We start from the raw sequence: 24634 nt of genomic DNA on the forward strand, positions 1-24634 counted from the left end.
ACTGGAGTCTGTCAGTCCCCTCTCTCTCAGGGAGATATCTGTACACTGACTGGTGTCTCTCAGTCCCCTCTCTCTCAGGGAGATATCTGTACACTGACTGGTGTCTCTCAGTCCCCTCTCTCTCAGGGTGATATCTCTACACTGACTGGTGTCTCTCAGTCCCCTCTCTATCAGGGAGATATCTGTACACTGACTGGTGTCTCTCAGTCCTCTCTCTCTCAGGGAGATATCTGTACACTGACTGGAGTCTCTCAGTCCCCTCTCTCTCTCAGGGAGATATCTGTACACTGACTGGTGTCTCTCATCCTCCCCTCTCTCTCAGGGAGATATCTGTACACTGACTGGAGTGTCTCAGTCCCCTCTCTCTCAGGGAGATATCTGTACACTGACTGGTGTCTCTCAGTCCCCTCTCTCTCAGGGAGATATCTGTACACTGACTGGTGTCTCTCAGTCCCCTCTCTCCCAGGGAGATATCTGATTATTATTTTTGCTGATCTGCCTCCTGTTGTTTCAGTAAATAACTTGTCGCAGATTGAAATGTGTGCTGGGGGCGGGGACAGGAAGCTGTGCTGCTTTCAGTGGGTGGAGCTGCTGTTTAGACTGTGGGACCCCCACTCACTCCACTTCCCTATTTAAACAGCACCCACTCCAGCTCCAAACCAAGCCACTGTGAAGCAGCCGATCTCTGGAGTGTCTGAGTCTGTGTCTGAATCCCCAGGACGATGGGCATCGCTCCTTATCTCTGTGTGCTTCTGCTGTGTGTGACAGGTGAGAGTTCCGGGGCTTCACCCCCACACAGAGAGGCTGGTTATTCAGAGACTCTTTCACCCTCTGTTTATCCAACGGGTTATTGAAGTGAATTCTCTTTTTCTCTTTTATAACAGGTGTCTGGTCCGCTGTCGTGGTGAACCAACAGCCCGAGTCAGTTGTGAAAAAGCCAGGGGAGTCTGTCAAACTGTCCTGTACATTGAGTGGGTACGATATCAACAGCGCCTACATGCACTGGGTGAAACAGGTCCCTGGGAAAGGACTTGAATGGTTAACACGCATTGCTCCTGATGGGAACAAGCGCTATGCGACTGGAGTTCAAGGTCATTTTGACATTTCCAGGGAGAACAGCATTGTGTATTTACAAATCTCCAATCTGAGAGTGAACGACACGGCCATCTATTACTGTGTACACAGTGAGAGGAAGCAGGGCTGGACTGGTATAAAAACTCAGTGAGACAATCTGCAGCCAGTGGAATGAGTGAAAGGGGAGGAATGATCGCTCACCCTCAGTTATCAGCACAGCTTCATTCCCATCCTGACTGAGCTGGGATCTGCCGCCCCTGGGAATGGGAATGTGGTTATTGGCTGGCGATTCCTGAGCTGGTGATGTGATGGGAACCCTGCGGTCTGGCAGGAGCCTGGTCTGAAAGATATCGATGTTCAGCCAAACACCACAGCCCAAACCATGGGGAGTGTGAATGAGAGAAGAGGATTGCTCCCTTGTAGCAGCGTCAGTGTGGCTTCAATGTGAAGTGACTGGACTCAGTGACAGTGAAAGGGGAGGAGGTTAATGTACGGCAGTGTATCACAGTGTCTATATGGGTGGCACAGTGAGAGAGATGGGGGATCCCTCCATTCAAAAACCTGCCACAGGAAAGTGATTGAAACTGGAGCCTTTGGGCGATATCACCACCTTTACCTCATGCCCCGTGGATATAAATCAGATCCTGATTAAATAATCTGGGTGTGTGAAGAACTTTCTGTGAAGATATTATTTGAAATGGGGAATAACAGAGAGGAACAGCTGCAGATTGAAGACATCACTGTCCAGACGGACATTTGTACTCGAATCCTCGTAACCCTGAAAAGGTGATGGTAACTGAGAGGCTGACTGACCCCTTCAGAGGGCAGGTAAGAGTCAACGGATTGGAGTCACCCCCAGACCAGACTGGAGTCACCCCCAGACCAGACTGGAGTCACCCACAATCCAGACCGGAGTCACTGACAGACCAGGCTGGAGTCACCCACAGACCAGACTGGAGTCACTGACAGACCAGACTGGAGTCACCCGCAGACCAGACTGGAGTCACCCACAGACCAGACTGGAGTCACCCACAGACCAGACTGGAGTCACCCACAGACCAGACTGGAGTCACCCACAGACCAGACTGGAGTCACCCACAGATCAGACTGGAGTCACCCACAGACCAGACTGGAGTCACTCACAGACCAGACTGGAGTCACTCACAGACCAGACTGGAGTCACCCACAGACTAGGCTGGAGTCACTGACAGACTAGACTGGAGTCACCCACAGACCAGACTGGAGTCACCCACAGACCAGACTGGAGTTACCGAGAGACTAGAATGGAGTCACCGACAGACCAGACTGAAGACACCCACAGATCAGACTGGAGTCACCCACAGATCAGACTGGAGTCACCCACAGACCAGACTGGAGTTACCGAGAGACTAGAATGGAGTCACCGACAGACCAGACTGAAGACACCCACAGACCAGACTGGAGTCACCCACATACCAGACTGGAGTCACCCAAAGACTAGACTGGAGTCACTGACAGACCAGACTGGAGTCACCCACAGACCAGACTGGAGTCACCCCCAGACCAGACTGGAGTCTCCCCCAGACCAGACTGGAGTCACTGACAGACCAGACTGGAGTCACTGACAGACCAGACTGGAGTCACCCACAGACCAGACTGGAGTCACCGAGAGACCATTCAGGAGTCGCCGAGAGACCAGACTGGAGTCACCCACAGACCAGACTGGAGTCACCTACAGACCAGACTGGAGTCACACACAGACCAGACTAGAGTCACCCACAGACCAGACTGGAGTCACTGACAGACCAGACTGGAGTGACCCACAGACCAGACTGGAATCACCCACAGACCAGACTGGAGTCACCCACAGACCAGACTGGAATCACCCACAGACTAGACTGGAGTCACCCACAGACTAGTCTGGAGTAACCCCCAGACCAGATTGGAGTCACCCACAGACCAGACTGGAGTCACTCACTGATCAGACTGGAGTCACCCATAGACCAGACTGGAGTCACCCCCAGACCAGACTGGAGTCACCCACAGACCAGACTGGAGTCACCCACAGACCAGACTGGAGTCACCCACAGACCAGACTGGAGTCACCCCCAGACCAGACTGGAGTCACCCACAGACCAGACTGGAGTCACTAACAGACCAGACTGGAGTCACCCACAGACCAGACTGGAGTCACTGACACACCAGACTGGAGTCACCCACAGACCAGACTGGAGTCACCCACAGACCAAACTGAAGTCACCCACAGACCAGACTGCAGTCACCTACAGATCAGACTGGAGTCACCCACAGACCAGACTGGAGTCACCCACAGACCAGACTGGAGACACCAACAGACCAGACTGGAGACACCAACAGACCAGGCTGGAGTCACCCACAGACCAGACTGGAGTCACTGACAGACCAGACTGGAGTCACCCACAGACCAGACTGGCGTCACTGACAGACTAGACTGGAGTCACTGACAGACCAGACTGGAGTCACCCACAGACCAGACTGGAGTCACTGACAGACCAGACTGGAGTCACCCACAGACCAGACTGGAGTCACTGACAGACTAGACTGGAGTCACTGACAGACCAGACTGGAGTCACCCACAGACCAGACTGGAGTCACCTACAGACCAGACTAGAGTCACCCACAGACCAGCGTGGAGTCACTGACAGACCAGACTGGAGTCACTGACAGACCAGACTGGAGTCACCCACAGGCCAGACTGGAGTAACCCCCAGACCAGACTGGAGTCACCCACAGAACAGACTGGAGTCACCGACAGACCAGACTGGAGTCACCCACAGACCAGACTGGAGTCACTGACAGACCAGACTGGAGTCACTGACAGACTAGACTGGAGTCACTGACAGACTTGACTGGAATCACCCACAGACCAGACTGGAATCACCCACAGACCAGACTGGAGTCACCTACAGACCAGACTGGAGTCACCTACAGACCAGACTGGAGTCACTGACAGACCAGACTGGAGTCATCGACAGACCAGACTGGAGTCACCCACAGACCAGACTGGAGTCACCCCCAGACCTGACTGGAGTCACCCACAGACCTGACTGGAGTCACTGACAGACCAGACTGGAGTCACCCACAGACCAGACTGGAGTCACCCACAGAACAGACTGGAGTCACCGACAGACCAGACTGGAGTCACCCACAGACCAGACTGGAGTCACCCACAGACCAGACAGGAGTCACTGACAGACCAGACAGGAGTCACTGACAGACTAGACTGGAGTCACTGACAGACTAGACTGGAGTCACCCACAGACAAGACTGGAATCACTCACAGACCAGACTGGAATCACCCACAGACCAGACTGGAGTCACCTACAGACCAGACTGGAGTAACCTACAGACCAGACTAGAGTCATCCACAGACCAGACTGGAGTCACCCCCAGACCAGACAGGAGTCACTGACAGACCAGACTGGAGTCACTGACAGACCAGACTGGAGTCACCACCAGACCAGACTGGAGTCACCCACAGACCAGACTGGAGTCACCCACAGACCAGACTGGAGTCACCCACAGACCAGACTGGAGTCACCTACAGACCAGACTGGAGTCAGCCACAGACCAGACTGGAGTCACTGACAGACCAGACTGGAGTCACCTACAGACCAGACTGGAGTCACACACAGACCAGACTGGAGTCACCTACAGACCAGACTGGAGTCACTGACAGACCAGACTGGAGTCACTGACAGACCAGACTGGAGTCACCCACAGACCAGACTGGAGTCACTGACAGACCAGACTGGAGTCACCTACAGACCAGACTGGAGTCACTGACAGACCAGACTGGAGTCACCCACAGACCAGACTGGAGTCACCCACAGACCAGACTGGAGTCACTGACAGACCAGACTGGAGTCACCCACAGACCAGACTGGAGTCACCCACAGACCCGACTGGAGTCACCCACAGACCAGACTGGAGTCACTGACAGACCAGACTGGAGTCACAGACAGACCAGACTGGAGTCACCCACAGACCAGACTGGAGTCACTCACAGACCAGACTGGAGTCACCCACAGACCAGACTGGAGTCACCGAGAGACCAGACTGGAGTCACTGACAGACCAGACTGGAGTCACCCACAGACCAGACTGGAGCACCCACAGACCAGACTGGAGTCACCGAGAGACCAGACTGGAGTCACTGACAGACCAGACTGGAGTCACCCACAGACCAGACTGGAGCACCCACAGACCAGACTGGAGTCAACGATAGGCCAGAATGGAGTCACTGACAGACCAGACTGGAGTCACTCACAGACCAGACTGGAGTCACCCACAGACAAGTCTGGAGTCACCCACAGACCAGACTGGAGTCACCCACAGACCAGACTGGAGTCACCCCCAGACCAGACTGGAGTCACCCCCAGACCAGAGTGGAGTCACCCACAGACCAGACTGGAGTCACCCACAGACCACACTGGAGTCACCCACAGACCAGACTGGAGTCACCCACAGACCAGACTGGAGTCACTGACAGACCAGACTGGAGTCACCCACAGACCACACTGGAGTCACCTACAGACCAGACTGGAGTCACCCACAGACCAGACTAAAGTCACCCACAGACCAGACTGGAGTCACCTACTGACCAGACTGGAGTCACCCACAGACCCGACTGGAGTCGCCCACAGACCCAACTGGAGACACCCACAGACCAGACTGGAGTCACTGACAGACCAGACTGGAGTCACCCACAGACCAGACTGGAGCCACCCACAGACCCGACTGGAGTCACACCCAGACCAGACTGGAGTCACCCACAGACGAGACTGGAGTCACCTACAGACCAGACTGGAGTCACCCACAGACCAGACGGGAGTCACCCACAGACCAGACTGGAGTCACCCACAGACAAGACTGGAGTCACCCACAGACCAGACTGGAGTCACCCACAGACCAGACTGGAGTCACTGACAGACCAGACTGTAGTCACCCACAGACCAGACTGGAGTCACCCACAGACCAGACTAGAGTCACCGAGAGACCAGACTGGAGTCACCCACAGACCAGACTGGAGTCACCCACAGGCTAGACTGGAGTCACCCACAGGCCAGACTTGAGTCACCCACAGACCAGACTGGAGTCACCCACAGACCAGACTGGAGTCAGTGGCAGACCAGACTCGAGTCACTGACAGACCAGATTGGAGTCACCCACAGACCAGACTGGAGTCACCGACAGACCAGACTGGAGTCACCCACAGACCAGACTGGAGTCACCCACAGACCAGACTGGAGTCACTGACAGACCAGACTGGAGTCACCCACAGACCAGACTAGAGTCACCCACAGACCAGACTGGAGTCACTGACAGACCAGACGGGAGTCACCCACAGACAAGACTGGAGTCACTGACAGACCAGACTGGAGTCACCCACAGACCAGACTGGAGTCACCCACAGACCAGACTGGAGTCACCCCCAGACCAGACTGGAGTCACCCCCAGACCAGACTGGAGTCACTGACAGACCAGACTGGAGTCACCCACAGACCAGACTGGATTCACCCACAGACCAGACTGGAGTCACCGACAGACCTGGCTGGAGTCACCCACAGACCAGACTGGAGTCACCCACAGACCAGACTGGAGTCACCCACAGACCAGACTGGAGTCACCCACAGACCAGACTGGAGTCACCGAGAGACCAGACAGGAGTCGCCGAGAGACCAGACTGGAGTCACAGAGACCAGACTGGAGTCACCCACAGACCAGACTGGAGTCACCCACAGGCCAGACTGGAGTCACCCACAGGCCAGACTGGAGTCACCCACAGACCAGACTGGAGTCACCCACAGACCAGACTGGAGTCACTGACAGACCAGACTGGAGTCACCGACACACCAGACTTGAGTCACCGACAGACCAGATTGGAGTCACCGACACACCAGACTGGAGTCACCCACAGACCAGACTGGAGTCATTGACAGACCAGACTGGAGTCACCCACAGACCAGACTAGAGTCACCCACAGACCACACTGGAGTCACCCACAGACCAGACTGGAGTCACTGACAGACCAGACTGGAGTCACCCACAGACCAGACTGGATTGACCCACAGACCAGACTGGAGTCACCGACAGACCTGGCTGGAGTCACCCACAGACCAGACTGGAGTCACCCACAGACCAGACTGGAGTCACCCACAGACCAGACTGGAGTCACCCACAGCCCAGACTGGAGTCACCCACAGACCAGACTGGAGTCACCCCCAGACCAGACTGGATTAACCCACAGACCAGACTGGAGTCACCCACAGACCAGGCTGGAGTCACCCACAGACCAGACTGGAGTCACCCACAGACCAGACTGGAGTCACCCACAGACCAGACTGGAGTCACCCACAGACCAGACTGGAGTCACCCACAGACCAGGCCTGAGTCACCCACAGACCCGACTGGAGTCACCCACAGACCAGGCTGGAGTCACTGACAGACCAGACTGGAGTCACTGACAGACGAGACAGGTTTTTTTCTCAAGTTCAGGATTTGACCTGTTGGTTGTTGTGACCATCCAACAGCTTCATGGTCACTTTTACTGATCCCAGCTTTTCCCCGGATGTTTGAAGTGAAATTCCCAAATCCCAAAGCGGGGATAAACAAGGGATTCTCTGGATTATTAAACCCAGACCTTCAGATCGCTGATCCAGAAACAGATCCACTGAAACACCACAGCCCAAACCATGGTGAGTGTGAATGAGAGAAGAGGATTGCTCCCTTGTAGCAGCGTCAGTGTGGTTTCAATGTGAAGTGACTGGACTCAGTGACAGTGAAAGGGGAGGAGGTTAATGTACGGCAGTGTATCACAGTGTCTATACGGGTGGCACAGTGAGAGAGATGCGGGATCCCTCCATTCAAAAACCTGCCACAGGAAAGTGATTGAAACTGGAGCCTTTGGGCGATATCACCACCTTTACCTCATGCCCCGTGGATATAAATCAGATCCTGATTAAATAATCTGGGTGTGTGAATAACTTTCTGTGAAGATATTATTTGAATTGTGAATGAACAGAGAGGAACAGCGAGTGGATGAAGAACAATGAAAACTCCGTGTGGATTCACTCATCTTCCTGAAAAGTCCTGAAAACCCCTGAGTTTGACACCTGGTGTGTGGGAGACACCCGAACACAGACTGAGGAGTTAATAAAGCTCCTGGACGCTTGTCTGGGACATTTTATTTTGGGCTGGATCTCATACCCGCGGTTTATGACCTGGGGTGAAGCACTGTGATATGGAGCCACAGCGATAGAGAGCTTGACACAAACTCCCCCACCACAAATGACCGTGTGTATCAGAGTCTGTGTCCATGGATTCCACATTCATGTTTCCCAGAGTGCAATATCTGAACACCGACCCGGATTGTTGGAGGGAAATGTCGATTTCTGGGGAAATAAAGGACAAAAAGGAGGTGATTCTGATTGTCGGTATTGTGCAGGAGCTGGTGTCTGCAGACAGGAAAACTGCAAAAATACTTCATTTATTCATACATTTGGAAAAGGGTTAGGAGGGAATTCCAGATCAAAATACAGGAAACTGCTGCTCCAGGTTAAAACCCGGTTTATATTTACATTACCCTGAGATTATTACATATCGTGGACAAGTTCAGTTATTGTATGGGGTGAATGAGCAGACGGAGCACAGTGACTATTTTGACTACTGGGGGAGTGGAACCTTGGTGAAAGTGACTTCAGGTAAGTCAAACTTCTCAATTCCTTCCTTACCGAATATTTATTTTCTGTAATTTGTGATATTAGTGAACTTAAGAATTCAAGTGCAATGTATGATTCACCTGAAATCAGTGAGATATTTGGAACAGTGAGATATTTAGATGATTCTATCTGAGAGAGGTGGATTTCTGTAGAGTCGAGAATAGAAATCTGATAAACTGGATTTACTCTCAAAGGTTAAGATTTAACTCCACAGAATTGATTCCCAGAATCTAATAAAGATTCAGGATCTGTTTCATGTGTTCTGCTTGATTCAGATGATAGTTTTCAGGAAACTTAAAGTTGGGGCAGGTTTGGTGATTTTGGATTTCAGGATATTTGCGGGTGGATTAGAAATTTGTTCTAAATTAAAATATATCATCCAGTTGTGCTTTGATGTAATAGTTGGTGTCACAGTTGCTTCACATTGTATTTATTTCAGTTCTAACATTGCTGGAACAGTTTTTGGGTGTAAACGGGATACGTTCCATGTTTCACTTGACAGTTTAGTGATCCCGGTGGGAAAATGGTTCACACAGGGTGAGAATCCGGACGGACAGGCAACAGACGGCAGGTGGAATAAGATTGTGTATTATTGAGGCAGGATTTCATTAGCACTTTGACAATAACTGTTTAACTCTCTGTGATGCCGGAGCTCTCGATAGAGTTTAAATCATCTCTCGCCTCTGAGATCTCAGCTCAAACTGAACCCACACTCGAGGGTTGGGAACTGGAAGGGTTTCTGTGTGGTTGAATATTTTCCTGGGAATGACAGTAATGGATCTGTTAATTGCTAATTTATTGGTATCAGATTTTTTTGTTCAATGTTTACAATTATTGGATTATTTGACTCAATAATTAAATATCACTCTGCGTGTAAGTACAATGGGCAGGAATATTTCTTATTCCACTATTAGTGGAACAAGATGTAACATTCGGTGTTGTGCTCGCTCCTTTTAATGGAGACCGTGAGCTGGATTCTCCGATTCCCCAGCTGCCTGTTTCCCAGCGGCACGCTGCTCGCTGGCAGCGGGATTCTCTCTTCCCGCCGCTTGTCAATGAATTTCCCATTGAAGCCACCCCGCGCCGCCGGGAATCCCGCTGATGGGGATGTGCTGCCGGAGGGAACAGTGAATCACAACGGCCGGAGAATTTCCGCCAGTCCAGTTTCCCAAATTAAAGTTCAGCGTCTTGTTAACAACATCCTTCTAAAGGGTCCATTCAGGGTTCAGTCGCTGAAATTCTCCTGGGTGCTGTTCAGAAACTAGTTTTCTGCATTTGATATCAAAATTTATTTCTTGTTTCAAAAATGTTGTTAACTTAATGAACAAAAGTCCAACGTTGGCTTCAATATGTCCCCCGGATGAACTTTTCAATTTACTTCTGTCGATGAACTTTGCAAAAAGCACACAGTAAACATTTTAGCACAATCGAGATGAATGAAGTTCAGGTGACCCAGATATAGAAGTGGTTTGGGTAAAGATGAGGGATGATAAAGGTAAGAAGTCTCTTGTGGGGGTGATATTGGCCCCCCCACCAGTACCCACTGTTAGGATGATGGATAAAGAAAGAAATAACGGCAACTTGTCAGATAGGTACGGAGATAATCATCGACATTTTAATCTACACACAGACTGGGAAAGTCAGATGGGCAAAGGGAGCCGAGATGAGGAGTTCACAGAATGTTTTCGAGATAGTTCCTTCGAACAGAACGTTCTGGAGCTAACCAGAGAGCAGGCTTTACTAGACCTGGTATTGTACAATGAGATGGGAGTAATTAATGATCTCATAGTGAAGGCACCCCTCGGCAGCAGTGATCATAACATGATTGATTTTACATTCAGTTTGAGGGAGAGAAATGCGGGTCCAAGATTAGTGTTTAAAACTGAAATAAGAGCAGTTATGTGGGCAGGAAAGCAGAGCTGGCTGAAGTGAGCTGGGGAACTAGGCTGAGGGATGGTTCAACAGAGAAGCAATGACTGATATTTACAGGGATATTTCAGAATAACACAGAATAAGTACATTGCAACGAGAAAGAGAAATCTCTAAAGGGAAGGCCCACCATCCTCGGTTAACGAGAGACGATAAAGATAGATTAAAACTCAACGGAAAAGAATATCATTCTGTCATGGTGGGTGACAGGTCAGGAGATTGGATACAATAGAAAAACCAGCATTGAATGATTGGAAGATTAATAAGGAGAGAAAAATTAGAGCATGAGAGAAAGCTAGCTAGAAATTTAGAAACAGATAGTAAGGGTTCTTTAGATGTATAAAACAGAAAAGAGTTAACAAAGTGAGTATTGGTCCGAAAGAGAGTGAGTTTGGTGAGTTAATAATGGCAAACAAGGAGCTGGCAGATGAATTGAACAGGTATTTTGCACCGATCTTCACGCTTCGGGATAGAAGTAATATCCCAGAAATAGCCGGAAGTCAGGAACTTAAAGGGAGGATGTGTCACTGCCCTAGATGAACGTCGAGCCTGGAGTGTTTGATTCTAATACGGACTGTGCGATGGGAACATCACTGGGCACAAACACTGAGTGAGGGGTTTATTGAACTGGAATAAAATACCTCAGTCTATGCGGTCCCAATTCACCTTCCTCCTCAGCAGAAAGATCATAGAATATCATAGAATTTACAGTGCAGAAGGAGGCCATTCGGCCCATCGAGTCTGCACTGGCTCTTGGAAAGAGCACCCTACCCACGGTCAACACCTCCACCCTATCCCCATAACCCAGTAACCCCACCCAACACTAAGGGAAACTTTGGACACTAAGGGCAATTTATCATGGCCAATCCACCTAACCCGCACATCTTTGGACTGTGGGAGGAAACCGGAGCACCCGGAGGAAACCCACGCACACACGGGGAGGAAGTGCAGACTCCGCACAGACAGTGACCCAAGCCGGAATTGAACCTGGGACCCTGGAGCTGTGAAGCAATTGTGCTATCCACAATGCTACCGTGCTGCCATGTTGAAAACTGGACAAACATTTCTTAATCCCGATCACTTTCAGCATTTTTGTTTTTTTGCCGTGGTTATTGTTCAGCATCTTGTCTGAATTTACTCACTGGGTTCCCCTTCGTTTCATCATTTCTTTTCTTCTTCTCTTTCAGTCACCTTTCTTCCTTCTTTCTTATCTTTCTTTCTTCATATCTTCCGTTTTTAAACTTTTGCTCTCCCATTATGTCTTCATTTCTTTTTTTTCCCTGCTCTCTCTTCCTTAATCCTCTTTCTCACTCCTTCTCTCTCTGTCCAACATGTTTACTCGAATAGTCCGACCACCTATCAATCAGGGTAAAGCTTGAACAATTCTGGAAAGATGTTGAAAGGATCAGTTCAATGTGAGCAGTGAGTAGGATGTCGGTGTCGGACTGTGTGAGGCCCAGTACAGTACAGTCCAGTAGCCTAGTCAGCATTGGACAGATGATAGAATCCCTACAGCGCAGAAGGCCATTCAGCCCATCGGGACTGCACCAAGCCTCCCTCTACACTGTCCCCATCAACCACTCCCAGGACAGGTACAGCACGGGGTTAGATACAGAGTAAAGCTCCCTCTACACTGTCCCCATCAACCACTCCCCAGACAGGTACAGCACGGTGTTAGATACAGAGTAAATGGCCTTGGAGAAGGAGCATCCTGCCTAATCCTCCGCCCTATCCCCGTAACCCCACCTAACCTTTGGACACTAAGGGGCAATTTAGCAGTGCTAACCATGATGGCACAGTGCCGTATTAACCATACCTCAGGATTCATTAGTTAGGATTAAGGACAGTTTAAGTTGTTTTCCTCAGGGAAGAAGAGGGTTTGGAAGTTGTGAATGACATTGAGAAAGTAGCTGCAGGATATAAGAGAGTAAATTAACAGCAGATTTATTTCACAAATTACTGACCAGTCAGCCTGATAACAGTGGTGGGCAGTTTTTCAGAAACAATTCTAAAATTTAATGGAGCATCATTTACGTCGGGAGTTCCTGTGATCTGGAAAACGCTTTTTGAAGTGGAGGAAGAAGCAGATTCCACAGGAACTTCCAAAAAGGAATTGGAAAAACAATTGAAGGAAAATCTCCACAACCCTCATTCCTTCATTGTTTCACTCAATTGACAAGCAAGTTGCTTTTCCTCCCCTCCTTGAACTAAGTTCCAGGAACTTGCTGCCAAAAAAGAAACAGAGATAATAATTTCAGCAGGGATTGGATGATCACTGAGGGAAATTTATTGACAGAGCGACTGGGATGGAGAGGGGGAAGGGACAGGTTGGATTGTTCGCTCGAGGGCTGGCATGGGTTTGATGGGCCAAATTACCTCTTTCTGTGCTGCAGTGAATCTTTGGCTCCAAAGCAGTTTTGAGGTCTATTGGTAAACAGCAATGGAGTGAGATTAACTGGTTATCTCCACGAGAGAACAGATAGAGGGACAATGGACTGAATGGCTCCTTCTGAGCTGGATCATCTCCAATGCCATTAATTTGGAAACTTCCCTACTCATTGTCCCCATCAAACACTCTCAGGACAGATACAGCACGGGGTTAGATACAGAGTAAAGCTCCCTCTACACTGTCCCCATCAAACACTCCCAGGACAGTACAGCACGGGGTTAGATACAGCGTAAAGCTCCCTCTACACTCTCCCCATCAAACACTCCCAGGACAGGTACAGCACGGGGTTAGATACAGAGTAAAGCTCCCTCTACACTGTCCCCATCAAACTCTCCCAGGACAGGTACAGCACGGGGTTAGATACAGAGTAAAGCTCCCTCTACACTGTCCCCATCAAACACTCCCAGGACAGGTACAGCACGGGGTTAGATACAGAGTAAAGCTCCCTCTACACTGTCCCTATCTAACACTCCCAGGACAGGTACAGCACGGGGTTAGATACAGAGTAAAGCTCCTCTACATTGCCCCTATCAAACACTCCCAGCACAGATACAGCACGGGGTTAGATACAAAATAAATCTTCATCTGCATTGTCCCCATCAAACACTCCGAGACAATATCAAATTTTGAGAAAATGCAGATACTTGCTCACGGATGGGTGGGAGGTCAGAAGATTGGACAGAATATTAAAAACAGTAAAGAATAACAAAAAGATTGATCAGGAAGGAAGAAGTAAAATACAAGAGAAAGATTGCTGGAAATATGAGACAGATAGTAAAAGTTTGTATTGATATGTAAAAAGGAAAGGTGTTAACAGAATGATCATTGGTCCTATAGAGATTGAATCTGAGGAGTTAATAAGGAAAATAAGGAGATGGCAGATGAATTGAAGAGGAAGTTTGAATCGGTCTTCACTGTGGAAGACACAAATAACCTTCCAGAAGCAGCTGTAAGGCAGGAAGTGGAAAGGAGGGAGGAACTCAGTAAAATTATAATCACCAGGGAAGTGGCACTGAGCAGATTGATGGAGCTGTCAGCTGACCAGTCCCCAGATCCTGATGGATATCATCCTGGGCTCTTAAAAGAAGTGGCTGGTGAGATAGTTGATGGGCTGGTTTTAATTATCCAAAATTTCAGATATTTGGGGAAGGTTCTATTAGATTGGAAAATAACAAATGTAACTCCTTTGTTTAAAGAGAGAGGGAGGCAGAAAGCAGGAAACTACAGCCCACTTATCTTCACATCTGTCATCGGGAAAATGTTCGAAGTTACTATTAAAGATGTTATATCAGAGCAGGTAGCAAAATTCAACAGAATCAGGCAGAGTCAATATGGTTTTGTGAGAGAGAATCATCTTTACCCAATTTATTGGAGTTCCTTGAACGATTACCCTGTGTTGTGGGTAAAGGGGAACCGGTGGATGTACTGTACTTCCATTTCAAGAAGGCATTTGATAAGGAGCCACATCAAAGGTCATTGTGAAGGGGTAACATATTGGCACGGCTGGCTGACAGGAAATGGGCATAAATGGGTCACTTCCGGCTGGGCGAGTGATGTGCCACAGGGATCAGTGCTGAGACTCAGCTTTTTACAATTTATATCAATGACTTGGATGAAGGATTCAAAAGTTTGGAGGCTAAATTTGCTGATGATACAAAGATAGGTGGGAAACTCAGTTGTGAAGGAGGCTGCAAAGGGATAGGGATCGGTGAAGGGAACGGGCAAAGATCTAACAAATGGGGCCTCATGTGGGAAAACATGAAAAGGTGAAGAATAAAAAAAGAAACCGAGGCGGGAATACAAAGTTAGAAAGTTTGTGTTTCAGTTATATGGGGCACTGATGAGACCACATCTGGGGTACTGTGCACAGTATTTGTCTCCTTTTTTAAGGAAGAATGGAAATGCATTGGAGGCAGTTCAGACCATGTTTCCTGGAGTGTTGCCTGGAATGGGTAGTTTTCTGATGAGGAAAGGTTGTATCTATTGGGGTTTAGAAGAATGAGACGTGACTTTTTAAAAACGTTTTCGAGCACCCAATTCACTTTTCCAATTTAGGGGCAATTTAGCGCGGCCAATTCACCTACCCTGCACATCTTTGGGTTGTGGGGGCGAAACCCACACAAACACGGGGAGAATGTGCAAATTCCACACGGACAGTGACCCAGAGCCGGGATCAAACCTGGGACCTCAGTGCCATGAGGCTGCAGTGCTACCACTGCGCCACCGTGCTGCCCCTAGGACGTGACTTGATTATCTTCCCATAAGACCATAAGATATAGGAGCAGAAGAATGAGGCCATTCGACCCATTGAGTCTCATCCGCCATTCAATCATGGCTGATATGTTTATCATCCCCATTTTCCTGCCTTCTCTCATAATTCCTGATCCCCTTATTAATTTCCCATTGAAACCACCCCATACCGCCGGGAAACCCAGGGGTGTGGGTGAGCTGCCGGCGGGAAAAGTGAACAACAACGACCGGGAATTCTGGCCGATGTTTCCTCTTTTGGGAAGTCGGTGTCAAGGTTTGAAAATAAGGGGTTTCCCATTTAGACAGCGATGAGGAGAATTGTTTTTTCCTCAGATTCAAGAGTCTTTGAAACTCTCTTTCTCAAAAGGCGGTGGAATCAGAGTCTCTGAATATTTTAAAGATCGAGCTAAATAGATTCTTGTTCAGCAAGAGGGTGAAAGGATTTCGGCGGGGGGGGGGGGGGGTGTAGGGGGAAATGTGGGGTTGAGGGTAAAATGATGTGAGCCATGATCTTATTGAATGGCAGAGCTGGCTCGAAGGAGCTCGTGGCCTCCTCCTGCTCCCAATCCACCTGCTGAATGTTCTGGAAGGCATTGGTTTACTGGGCTTATCTGTGTGCATCTATTTACGTTTCAGATGTCCAGGTCACACCGTCAGTTTACATCTCCAGCTCTTCCTGTGGCACAAGCTCCAACCAAGATGAGATCAGCCTCCTCTGTCTGGTCAAGGACTTTCAGTCCGAGAGTATCAGTCAGACTTGGTCGAGTAACGGCAGAGACATCACGACTGGGGTCAACAAGTATCCGGCAATCTTGGGGCAAAATATGAACTACACGATGAGCAGTGTGCTCAAAGTCTCAGCGTCAGATTGGAATGCCAATCGGGTTTACCACTGCAAGGCTGGCTACAAGCCAAACAAAATGGTGGATGTTCAGCTCCAAAAGCCTCAACCTAAATGTGAGTACAAGATATTGTTTACCATTAAAAACTGTACTGGTGTCAGGGGATGAAACTAGAAAAGGAACCTTCAGAATGTCAAGGTAAAGTCGGCATGGTCCCAGATGACCAAAGGCTGCTTCCCCGTTGAGGGGGGGAGCTGACTGGTGGTGATTTAACCTGAGGATAACCACACATCAGGGGAGGGGCAAGGTTGGGAAGGCAGGGCCTTTATGAATAACCTCAGCCGGTCCGGGAATTGAACCCGCGCTGCTGAAGCAGCTGTCTAGCCCACTGAGCTAGACCGGCCCCAACAAACAATGTAGGAGGTTGTTGTAAACAGAACCTGAATGAATTCTTACACTCGATCTCTGTGCGGTGGTCGTGCTGCTGGTAACAAAACAAAGCGCAACCCAGGCGGCACGGTGACACAGTGGTTAACACTGCTGCCCCACAGCGCCAGGGATCTGGGTTCAATCCCAGCCTTGGGTCACTGTCTATGTGGAGTTTACACTTTCTCCCCGTGTCTGCATGGGTTTCCTCCAGGTTCTCCGGTTTCCATCCACAGTACAAAGATGTGGAGGGTCGGTGGATTGGCCGTGCTCAATTGTCCCTTAGTGTCCAAAAAAGATGTATAGGTTGGATTATTGGGATAGGGTGAGGAGAGTGAGGTTGGGTAGGATGCTTTCAGAGGGTCGGTGCAGACTCGATGGGCTGAATGGTAACTTACTAGTAACAAAACAAAGCACAATCCGAATGAATTCTTCGATCCCAGACACTAGGGGCGCGATTCTCCGCTCCCGCGCCGGTTGGGAGAATCGCCTGGCACGCCATTTTTCCACGCAACGCCCTCCCACGATTCACCCAAGCGGCGAGAACGGCCCCGTCGTGTTCTGCGCGGCGCAGGCCGGAGAATCGCCCGAGACACCCAAAATGGCAATTCTCCGGCCTGGATGGGCCGAGCGGCCTGCCCAATACAATGGGTTCCTACCGGCGCCGTCCACACCTGGTCGCTGCCGGCGGGAACAGCGCAGGAACGCTGGGGGGACGGCCTGTGGGGGGGAGGGGGGTTCCTGCACCGGTGGGGGGGCCTCAAATGGGGTCTGGCCCGCGACCGGTGCCCACCGATCGGCGGGTCGGCCTCTCTGAAGGGGGACCTCCTTTCCTCCGCGCCCCGCAAGATCCATCCGACATCTTCTTGCGGGGCGGCCTCGGGGAGGACGGCAACCACACATGCGCGGGTTACGCCAATTATGCGGTACCGGCCGCGTCATTTACGTGGCGCCACTTTTACGCGTCGCCAATGCCCGCTGCGCGCTGATGACGCTGCTTTCGTGACACGCCCCCCCCCCCGAGTTTCTTGCGGCCCCGATCCTAGCCCATTTTCGGGCCCTGAATCGGTCGAGATTGGGGCCGTTTCGCGCCGTCATGAACCTCAACGACGTTCACAACGGCGTGGGCACTTAGTCGCGGGAGCGGAGAATCGCGCCCTCGATCCCTGTACGCCGCCAGGAACAAAACAAAGCAAGGCCTACTGAATTCTAACCCAGGCCCAATTTTAGAGCCTCCCCAACCCACCAACCTTGACTTGCAATAAGATGCTGACTCACAAAATCATACAGGCCAGGAGGCCATTCAACCCATCACATCTGTGCTAGCATTATCCGAGACACCAAATCAGTCCCACTCCCCTGTCTTTCCACATCAAACGTTGCCTTTTCCAAGTAATTCTCCAATTCCCTTTTGAAAATTACTGTTGAATTGATTGAAAACACTTTCTTTCAGACAATGCATTACAGACACAAACAATTCGGTTCTGGTTACAAAGAAAATCTTCCCCCTGCCGAGCTGGGTTTATTCTATGAATTATCTTAAATCTGAGACTCCCAACGCTCCGCCCAATGGAAACAGTTCTCTCCGTGTGCTCCTACACATGGATACAGGCACAGGCCAGGCACCTCCTTCAGTCTGCTCCATCAGTCAGTCAACACCATGGCTGCTCTACACCTCAGCTTCCATTACTTTGCTCCATATCCCTGAGGAATGGGATTCTCCACTTGGCAGACCCTAGGTATACTGCCAGCTCTCCCAATCACAGCATTCGACAACAGTCACGAGTGTCCTCATCATGTGAACATGCTCAGGGGCAAATCAATCTCATTATGAAAGAAAGGGTCTGTTATCGTCATGGTTGTTTTAGAACTTGAGGCAATTTACCAAAACAATCGTGTAATCTGAAATATTGCAATGTTCCACAGCTCAAGCTCCCCAGCTCATCTCCCTTGTCCCATCCCCGGAGGCTGTCTACAATCAAACTACTGCTGTCCTGGGATGTGTCATATCCGGATTCTATCCTGACGAAGTACAGGTTTCCTGGACCAAAGCCGGAGAAGTCCAAGTCAATGTGTTATTACCTTCCAAAGAGAGATCCGACAAGACATTCGAAACAGTCTCTTACCTGACAGTTCCCGTGGTGGATTGGAAGGAAGGGAATGACTACACTTGTGGAGTGACCCACAAACCTTCGAACTCCGATAACAGGATCAGCATGAGATACCGAGAGGGTAAGTGGTGTCTGAGAGAGGAAAAGAATAAACCGTCAGTAATTTAGACTTGTGTTCACTTAATGTGCTAAGACTCACCCTCAAATCATGAACCACTATCACAAATATCGATCCTTTTGGGAGAGTGAAATGTTTAGTATTTTGTGTTTCGACATTAAATTTAAGGGGAGTAATTTTAACCAAATGGCAGGGAAACTGTGGGAATTGGGTGCTCTCTGTTCACGCCCTTATCCAATGTCACTCTCTGTGACTAGAAATGAAAATGGGGCAGGATGTGAAATGGTCCCTCGATATGTCCCATCTGAGACCAACACATCCAATACCATCCAGTTCAAATCAGCTCCTAACGTTTCCTTTGCTCCCAAGTGCCGTTTTATGAAAGAAATCTTTCCAATTTCCCATTTGAAGGAATTGCCTGGATTTGCTTCACTGTGTCCCGAGCCTGCTCCAGAAATTAACCAATGAATCGCTGATCAATGTATTCCCTGCATTGTCTTGAATTGAGTCGCCACCCCCACCACGTCCCCTTCAAGCACAGCTCAATTTCCTCTGATTACTATTCTGGACAAGGTGAAGCAGCTTTTCATCATCCACGTGGTCCTAAAAGGACTGAGCAGGGTCTTGCGGCCTTGTGGTTCTCCCACCTTCCCAGCACAGGCGAGGGGAAGTGAAAATGTCTAACACTTAATCCGCATCTCTTCCAATTCCAGGTGGAACCACTTGCCCTCCTTGCTCTTGTTCTGGGTGTTTGCCGAAGCTTGTTTACCAGACTGACCTCAATGTGACCCTCAAAAATGGTGAAAAATTCCAATATAACTGTCACCAACAGATGTGTACAATAAAGTGATTGACTGTGAATGGAATTGGCTGTTGAATGTTATTACGAACCATCCAGGATGGTTCCGATTTAGCACATGGTGTCTGTCAGAATGAAAGTGTCAGCACTGCGAAAATTACAGCCATGGTTTGGGTTCCCGCTCCCAACCCACTCCTAAACTAAACGGTCATTTTGTCGTGACCTGTTCCAGGTCAGATTGAATAGGGACCTGACCCCACCGCATGACCATTGTCTCTCAAAGCTGACTCAGGCTGCCAAGAATTAGAAGCCTATTTGTCACCCAGAGAGAGAGAGAGACTGTGAGGTGGTGGGTTGGGTCTCGTTGATCCAGTAAAATGGTGCGATCGGCCCCTTCAATGATGCTGGTCCTGAGGCATGTTGCTGATTCAGGACACAAGGATTTCACTGATATCCTGTACAATCTGGTAGGTTTTGTATGAAGTTCTGGGTGGAGAAATCGAAACAGTTCCCTTCACTCCTGCAATCCTGGATGCTGATATCAGTCAGTGATCGGAGCGTAATGTTCACAGGAATCCAAGTCGGGGATGTGTTTTTTAAAATGTCCTCAGAAGGTGAAAACAATATTAAATGCCGCATGTCCACTAAGATCATCATTTTGCAAGGACAAGGGGAGTTTTTTTTCCAACTCTGTCAGGTTTTATGACAGGAGACAAACTAGAAAAAGGGATTTATAAACATCTCGTCTTACTCACTAATAGAATGAGCAATCCCAATCTGGGAGGGAATTGGTGAACGTTTTGTTCAAAACATAACATCTCAGCCTAATAACAGTCACGGTCCTGTCAGACAGACACCGTGTGCTGAACATCAGCTCAAATTGAAGCTGGAAGAGCTGATAGTTGGCGGACAAGAAAGATTTTGATCCAGACACAAATATAGGAATCCTGGGCGGGATTCTGTGGGAATCGGCGGGGCGAGCAACTCCAGCGGGAAGGAGTGGCGTGAACTCCTGCGTCGAGCCCCCCCAAAGATGCGGAATCCTCCGCACCTTCAGGGGCTAGGCTGGCGCCAGGGTAGTTTGCGCCGGGCGGCAGGGAAGGGGCTTGGCGCCACGCCAACCGGTGCCGAAGGTCCTCCGCCGGCCGGCGCGAGTTGGCACATACGCGGGACGCCAGCGTGTGCTGGCGCCATCCCAGCGCATGCGCAGGGGGGTTCATCTCCGCGTCGGCCATGGTGGAGGACCACAGCGGCCGACGTGGAAGAATAGAGTGCCCCCACGGCACAGGCCCACCCGCGGATCGGTGGGCCCCGATCGTGGGCTAGGCCACAGTGGGGGCACCTCCCGGGGCCAGATCCCCCCGAGAACCCCGGAGACCACCCGCGCAGCCAGGTCCCGCCAGTAAGTACCTACTCTAATTTACGCCGGCGGGACCGACCAAAAACGGACGGCCACTCGGCCCATCGCGGGCCAGAGAATCGCCGGGGGGGCTGACCGGCGCGGCGCGATTCCTGCCCCTGCCAAATCCCCGCCACCAGAGGATTCGGCAGCCGGCGGGGGCGGGATTCAAACCGCCCCCCGGCGATTCTCCGACCCGCGGGGGTGGGAGAATCCCGCCCCCTGTTTCTCTCCAAGTGTTAATATTACATCGGGAGAGAACAATCAGTGTGGATCACAGCAGTTGTGATTCAGAAAATGAATGTGTGTGTTTTAATCGTGTACAGAACACGCAGTGAGCTGTGGGATGTCCGAAGTGGCGACGTCCCTGGGAGACGAGTACAAATCAGAAAATGTGGACAATTCAATCACACGTTATCTTCCCAGGCCGGTAACTCTGGAATGAAACTAGAGGAAGTACATGTTGGGCAGAAATAATCCCCAATCTGCAGGAAGAGGGGACTTGTGTTACTTCCTCTGACTCATGGGGGGTGCTCTCCCAATGCAAACTAACCATCTTCTTCGACAGGGAATCAATGACAATTTGCATTGAGATAGCGCCTTTAATGTAGCAAAACATTCCAAAGTGTCTCACAGGAGGAAAACCAAAGAGAAACTGACACTGAGCCCAAAGAAGGAGAGATTGTGACTGATGCGACCATCAATTCACACGAGACGATTAGTAGAAGTGAACAGTGGTTTTAATAAGCTAGATCTGTGCCTGCCTGCAACTGCCCTGTACTGAGTGCTGCTACAGGGGTTTATATACCATCCCCGAGGGGGCGGAGCCACAGGCGGAGCCCAGAGGGGCATCAACAGAATACAATACAGTGGTGAATTGCAGTAGCAATACGTTCACCACAGTGACCAAAACCTTAGCCGAAGAGCAAGGTTTTAAGGAGAGTCTCTCATGAGGGGAGAGAGGTGGCAGGTCACTGAGATTTAGGCAGTGAGTTCCAGAGATTAGAGCCTAGGTGGCCACCATTGCTGGGAGAGAGGGAGTGAAGGGTGGGCCAGGGAGCAGATTCGTGCAGAGTTTCTGGGCGGTTGTCGGACTGGAGAAGATGACACAGACAGGGAGAGGCCAGACCAATGGAACATTAGGATCAGGATTTTAACACTGAGGAGATCCAGGACTGTCTCCAATCAGAAAAAGAACAGCAAAGAATGATTTGCATTTAACTATCTTCTTTCATGACCACAGGACATCCCAGAGTGCTTCACAGCCAATGAAGTTCTTTTGAAGTGTAGTCACTATTGTAAAGTTGGAAACACAGCAGCCAATTTACACACAGCAAGGTCCCATAAAAATCAACGTGACAATGGCCAGGTGACCTGTTTTTGTGGTGTTGAGTGAGGAATATATGTTGGCCAGGACGCTGGGACTGACGTACCTGATGTTCTATTCAGCCCACCTGAAACAGCAGTCAGGGTGTCATTTTCATTTCTCATCCAAAAGGCAGCATTTGTGACAGTGCAGCACTCCCTCAGTACTGCACAGGAGTGGCAGCTTTGAGTTCTGTGCACAAGTGGGACGTGAAGCCACAATGATTCGGAGGTAAGAGGCTGACAACTGAGCCGTGGTGGAATGAAATTGATTCAGTGTGCCCAACGTCAGCCATTATTCCACAGCCCCACACAGTGAAAAAGCATCTGTTTCACTGTTCCTTTTGCTCAGCACTTTGTATCTCTGTCTCCATCCATTGCACCTAAAAGCCACTCAGTCCCACAACTCATTTGCAGTCGTCACTGTGGGTCTATTGGTCACAGTAAGGGCAAACTGATTCAAAAGGGGGTTCCTGGTGGGTCTGGTGGGTTCCTGACGCTGTGATTATGTTTTCCTGGTCCAAACTTGCAAACTGAGAATTGCAATCTTTCAAACAAAGCTGGGATTTTCTTATTGTCCATTTGTTACAAAATTTAGATGGAGCGCTGCACATTAGATTAGCTCCAGGTTATCGACGTTACTGTTTAAGGCAACTTCTCTTCTTTTTGTTTCATGGTTTACATTTAATAGCAAGACCTTACCTGAAGCTTGCTGATCCCAAATATTGCCCAGTCTTCTGATTTGCACTGTTTCCCATTCCTAGAAATGTCTGTCTTTATCCAAAATCCTTCTGTGGAAGAGGTGTGGATGAAGAAGGCGGCTATCCTGATATGTACAGTGGTCTGTTCTGATCCGAGCCAGGTACAGATCACCTGGAATGTCAACAGGAAGGAGAGAATTATAGGAGTTACCACTCAACAACAGAGAGAGAAAGGCATCGTCATCAGCAAACTCCAGACCACTGCGGAGGAGTGGGACAGCGGGGTGGAGTTTGTGTGCTCTGCTCAAGGTAGTTCCTCATCCTCACCTGTGCCAAAACAGGCAAAGAGTGCAAAAGGTGGGCAAGAAATCAGAAATTACACACCTAACTTTGTGAACCTTGAGGGGAAGAGTTTAACACTTTCATTGTTTTGCCCATCAGCTCCAGTTCAACCAAAACGTCCCAACGTCAGACTGCTACCTCCACCAGCCCAAGAGGTCAAGAATCAGAGCACAGTCATGCTCGAGTGTGTGATCACTGGATTCTACCCAGACCTCATAGATGTCTACTGGGAGAAAGATGGCTCTCAGATCTCCTCCAACACCAGCCCTGGATTCACCGCTCTGGAGCAGGCAGGGACTTTCAGTGTCAGGCACTACCTGACTGTGAATACAGAGGTGTGGAGGAAAGGTTCAGTCTTCACCTGTGCAGTGTCTCATCCAGCGACCAACTTCAGCACCAAGAAGAAGGTGAACAACATCCTAGGTAAGATCCTGGGCCGTATTCCTATGTTGACATCATGGTGTTCTCATATGAAGTCTCCTGGGGCCAGACAAGTTCACCCCTAATGGTAAAGCTATGGGAATGGAGTCGATGTGGAGGTGGACTAACAATCCAGAGGCCAGGTATAGAAAGAAAGAGTGGCAATCCTGCTCTCTTCAAACAGAGGTCATGCCCACTGATCTTACTGTTCTGGACAAGGTTAAAACAGCTTGTCAGTGTCCACATGATCTACTTCCTTTAGGATCCTGAAAAGACAGGAGAGAGCAGAGGCCAGGGGCTGTGTAGAGTTCCTACTTTTCCAGCTGTGGGATGGAGATGTAAAAATGTATAACACTTCAAGCTGCAATTCTTCCAGTTCTAGGTGGAAACACAGATATTCGTATTCTGGGTGGAAATGCTGCGAGCTCTCGTCTGACCTGTTCCTTTTCTGGTGTAAACGGAGGTTCCTGTCTCAGATTAACTGCGATATGACCTTCTCTGATGCTGATGCCAATACAAGTGTCAGAACCAACGTGTGAAATTCAGTGTTGGCTTGGTTGTGAATTGAGTCACATTGATCCAGTAAAAGAAGGTTGCTCCATTCTCCTGCTGTTGGTCCTGAGGCAAACTGGTGAAACAGGACACAGGGATCCAACTGGGTCCTGTACATC

At 49.7% G+C, this 24634-nt stretch overlaps 1 protein-coding gene across 1 annotated transcript in view; it reads left to right on the forward strand.

Annotated features, from left to right (window-relative positions):
- The first annotated feature begins 661 nt into the window (after positions 1 to 661).
- LOC140419720 (immunoglobulin mu heavy chain-like) overlaps positions 662 to 24634 on the forward strand; it is a 52016-nt gene continuing 28043 nt past the window's right edge. Inside the window, exons 1-7 of the mRNA XM_072503657.1 lie at positions 662 to 768; positions 885 to 1177; positions 8740 to 8794; positions 16077 to 16397; positions 18635 to 18940; positions 23265 to 23558; positions 23643 to 23966. Coding sequence (XP_072359758.1) covers positions 723 to 768; positions 885 to 1177; positions 8740 to 8794; positions 16077 to 16397; positions 18635 to 18940; positions 23265 to 23558; positions 23643 to 23966 — 1639 coding nt within the window. The 5' untranslated portion in view covers positions 662 to 722. The remainder of the gene's footprint in view (positions 769 to 884; positions 1178 to 8739; positions 8795 to 16076; positions 16398 to 18634; positions 18941 to 23264; positions 23559 to 23642; positions 23967 to 24634) is intronic.

This window comes from Scyliorhinus torazame, chromosome 5 (genome assembly GCF_047496885.1).
Source record: "Scyliorhinus torazame isolate Kashiwa2021f chromosome 5, sScyTor2.1, whole genome shotgun sequence".
Taxonomy (NCBI): Eukaryota; Metazoa; Chordata; class Chondrichthyes; order Carcharhiniformes; family Scyliorhinidae; genus Scyliorhinus; species Scyliorhinus torazame.